This window comes from Malurus melanocephalus, unplaced genomic scaffold (genome assembly GCF_030028575.1).
Source record: "Malurus melanocephalus ecotype Western Australia unplaced genomic scaffold, MMel_1.1 scaffold_96, whole genome shotgun sequence".
NCBI lineage: Eukaryota > Metazoa > Chordata > Aves > Passeriformes > Maluridae > Malurus > Malurus melanocephalus.
In genome coordinates this window covers 2,044,479-2,048,626 of record NW_026623328.1, presented here as the reverse complement: position 1 = coordinate 2,048,626, position 4,148 = coordinate 2,044,479, and the positions used below count along the sequence as shown (strand labels likewise).

Sequence of the window (4,148 nt, the reverse complement as noted above, 5' to 3'; positions counted from 1 at the left end):
AAAAAAAAAAACAAAAAAAAAATTGACAATTTGTACATTTTTTTACAAAAAAGGAGGGGAACATGTTAAAATCGTGTTGTTCTTTGCTGTGTGTGTGTACGTACATGTGTGTGAAAAGCTGGTGCATGGCACTAGGAGAGACTAGTAAACAAGCAGGTACAAAAAAAAAACAAAAAACCAAAATCCCAAAATAAAAATAAAACAGTTCCACTGGCACTAGAAAGGACAGACCGATCTGCACAGGGTGAGTCCAGCCTGGGAGGGAGAGGAGGGAGCGAGAGGAACTCGGGGTCCGCTGCCCATAGCCCCACGCCAGAGCCCATAAAGGGAGGAGAATCCGGTGGCGTCAGGCACCTGGGGATTTTGGGGACACATCCAAGCGGTCCAGTGGTGGAGAGCATCCTGTTCCCCTCCCTCGCYGCTCAGGGCTCTGGGGAGTCAAAGCCTCAACGCTGCTGGTGTGTACGAGCTCGTTGTGTTTCTCTGGGATGGCTCACTTCAGAGAAAGGTCCTTCCCGCCCAAGAAGGGCCGGTGGCCCCAGGCGGAGATCCACATCCCCACATGGGGAATCCCGCCGGGGATGGGTTGTACCAGCCACGCACTAGTCAAGTGGCCATGTTACGGAGATACACAGTGAGGGGAGAAAGGCGTCTTCCTCCTTCCCTGGATGCGCGCACACACACACACCTCCCGGGCTCTCGGCTCGCCCCGGGGGACTCTTAGGGTGTCTTGAATATCGTGCCGTATTTGACGCGGTACTTGTTGATGCTGACAAAGTGCAGGGTCTCTGTGTCACAGGTGGTGGTGCAGGGCACCAAGCCCTCCAACCCTTCACCCATGAGCCACTTGTTTGTCTCGGCTGCCATTTCGCGGGGCACGTGTTCCTTGGTCCATTTGTCCACCCAGGCCTGGAACCGCTGGTGCAGCCGCTTGCTCACCCTTTCGTGGGACTACAGAAACAGGGAGAGGTGTGTTAGGAAAGGCAGCTTTAGCCCCCAAACTGCAGCATAACACAAAGCTTGGCTGGCACAGCCAAGGGAATCAAACATAGAGGGAATTTGTAATGCTGACACAGGACTAATGACAGAGGGAAAGCTCTGATTAAGGTCCCCCGGGTCTCCATGAAAATCAGTGGCAAAATAAGCTCAGAAATACTAAAAGRTTTATGCTGTTTGTTTAGTACAGCAGCTGACGGGCTGGGGACATGGAACATATCCAGTAGGAGCCTAGAAGTTACATTTCCAGCTCAGAGTGAGTCCCTTCTGCATTGCCCAAAAGATGATGCTGCTTCCTCCTGTAGGACCCAGGACCAGTCAAGCCCTACTCCTCTCCAGCCCTTGGGGTCTGTCTCCAGCCCCCACAGATGGGGACAGTCTCAGGAAAGAGAAAGGTCAAAATGCATTACACATATTAGGGACACAATTGCTACAAAAAATTAAGACCCAGGTCAGGTCTAACAGGCTTGAGAAGCTCTGGCTTAAAAGAAACATCAGGAGAGGATGAACTGTGCACATTTCTGAGTAAGAGCATCTGCCTAAGGAACGTAAAATCCAGGACAGATGGTATAAGCCAGAAAAAAAGCCAATATAATTAAACTTCCAGATTTTATTATTTGTTTGCTCTTCTCCAGGAGACTGACTGCTTTGCAGTGTTAACTGCTATATCCTATAGATTTGTTTCCAAAATCCAATGTAGCTTCTACATATCCCTCAGTGTATTCCAGTAACCAAGGGCTAAGCTGCACACTACATATTTAGCACTCCCAAGAGTTTATGTTCAGATTCTCTGTGAAGAGCACTGGCACATAGTATCCTGCTTATAAGCTTATATTTCCTTGAAGTTTGTGCCAGTTGAATGGGATAGATGGAATTCAAAATCCTCAGTATTAGCATTTCAAAGTCACTATGCTGCAATAAAATGCTCTCATCTGATGTGGATGCAAGTTTAAGAGAATAAAATTAAGGAAGTATCTCTGTATCTCATCAGCAAGAAACATGGTTAAGTAGTTGTTTTATAAAGCTAAATACATGAGTAAAAGTGGATRGAAATATTCCCATAAGATGAGAAAAGGAGAGTGTCAAAGCATCCAAATGACCAGATCAATTTCCTCCAGTGCAGTCCTCCTAAGTTTCACCAATTGGGAGTCACAAGCTCTTTTCATCTGGGATAAACCCAAACCTTTACAGCTCCCCAAACAGCCAGAGAGGCARTGGCTCCTTCCCTTCCCTGGTGTCCCAGGAAACACCAGCAGCCCACCCCWTTCTCTCACCTGCTGAGCTCGCAGAAGCGCGGTCCTCCTGTACATGTAATCCTCYGACTTGATCACATATACCATCTTATAGGAGTTCAGCTTGAATTTACACTCCAGCTTGTCCAGACTCTCCACGTTCTCCATGGACTTCTTGCTGTTTCCCTCCTTCCCTTCCTTCTCCTGCTGCTCCCGACCACGCTGACACTTACGGATCCGCCTCAGATTCCTGCAAACCAGAGAAACCCTCTTGGAATTAGCGCTCCTCTGGCACTACAGAGCYAGGAGTAGGTGGACAGGGCTTGGAACAACTTGGTTTAGTAGGAGGTGTCCCTGCATGTGGCAAGGGGTAGAATGAGAGGAGCTTAAAGGGTCTTTCCCAGCACAGCATGGCCACTCACCTGGGCAGGAAKACGGGTTTCTGGGCCAGGTGCTCGCGGAGCTCGGGGGAGGTAGAATCCGAGTTGACGTACCGCTCCACGTAGTCCGACCAGCGCTGGAAACAAGCACAGGGCACRCATCAGCCACTGCCCACMCACCAAACAACGTGGGAGGGRTTAAGGAGGCTAAGCTGGAAGTCACAGCATCACTTTTGAAGGCTSTCTGCATCTTATGYCCMAAAAGGCACSTACAATGWTTATGTGGTTTTGAGTATTTTCTAATACAAAATAAACCAAGAAGGATTTGCCTGCTCACATCATTGGAAGCTTTCAGGCATGTCCTTGATGTTCCTTTGTCTTGTGCTAATGGACCACACCACCAGTCAACTGGACACTGGTCCATTGCAACCTTGACCATCACAGTCAGCTCTCTGGACAAGCTGTCCTTACCTCTGCTTCCACAGGGTCATCTGAGTTCTCCTCTTCTGTGTCCAGCAGCTCAATGGTTAACTGAACTTGACCTCTGCTCTGAATGAACATCAACTATAAAGAAAAAGCAGAAGGAACTTCAGTAAGAGGACTGTGGGGCAAAAGGAGAATGAAGCAAGTTGGCAGAGTTTTAAGGGAAAACTTGAGCCCCCAAAGTAAGTTTGAGGGCAAGTAAAGAGRTATTATACACTCAGGCTTTTATCCAAAGTATATCACTGGCTCAGAAAGGGCCTGACCACTTCCTGCCTCTTCAGCAAAGGAAGTATGGATTTGATTAGCACAGGTTTATTAGCAATGTATGCAGGCAGCAGAGATTTAATGCCCACTCAGTAGTGGCAGATCTCCCCACAGTCAACAAAATTGAGACACCAGAGAAATGGGAGAGTTTGAGCTACAAATTAAAACCAGTGACAGCCAAGCAGTCAGTATGATACGCCCAAAGCTGCTGTAAAGCACAGGGGATATTCATTGCTGTTCCGGGAAATATATTCCTCCTTGAAACATCATTTCTGGGGGGCCCATACAGAAGCATTAATTTATGTCCCAAAAGCTGGCAGCATGTGTGCTGGTTTTAGCTGGGATGAAGTTAATTTTCTTCATTTTTGGGTGCCTAAATAAGGCTATTTTTTAAAGGACTTTGCCTCTTCCTTTCTAAAAGGCATCCCCCTCACCTCTTGCTGGTTTTACACTGCAGTTCAGAGCCTKGCTTTACCTTGAAGCAGTTCTCCTCAGACATGAGCTGCTCAGCTTTGCGCTGGTACGCAGCCTCCAGGAGCGTGCGGGAGGACTGGGAAGCGAGGAGACCTCCTGTGGCTCCATTGCTGTTCTCTGACAGGTACAGGTCTGTCACCTGCACACAGATCTCATCACTTACAATGTGCTGGAGCTGCAAACGGGAACAACAGGGGGAAGGTGTTTGTCAGGTAGGCTGCTACACCCCCATCAGAATAGAAAAAAATAAGGATGTAACAATGGGATTAAGCTCAAGCAAAAAAAAAAAAAACAAAACAAAAAGTACAATGCAAATATT

At 47.7% G+C, this 4,148-nt stretch overlaps 1 protein-coding gene across 2 annotated transcripts in view; it reads right to left on the bottom strand.

The window, feature by feature from the left end:
• Positions 1-7: 7 nt before the first annotated feature.
• The window catches only part of SIN3A (SIN3 transcription regulator family member A), a 31,696-nt gene continuing 27,555 nt past the window's right edge, over positions 8-4,148 (bottom strand). For both annotated transcript variants that reach the window (XM_057368734.1, XM_057368735.1), the window contains exons 17-21: positions 3,831-4,004; positions 3,080-3,172; positions 2,651-2,745; positions 2,271-2,478; positions 8-951 (exon numbers count right to left, since the gene is read on the bottom strand). In XM_057368734.1, coding sequence (XP_057224717.1) covers positions 721-951; positions 2,271-2,478; positions 2,651-2,745; positions 3,080-3,172; positions 3,831-4,004 — 801 coding nt within the window. In that variant the 3' untranslated portion in view covers positions 8-720. The remainder of the gene's footprint in view (positions 952-2,270; positions 2,479-2,650; positions 2,746-3,079; positions 3,173-3,830; positions 4,005-4,148) is intronic.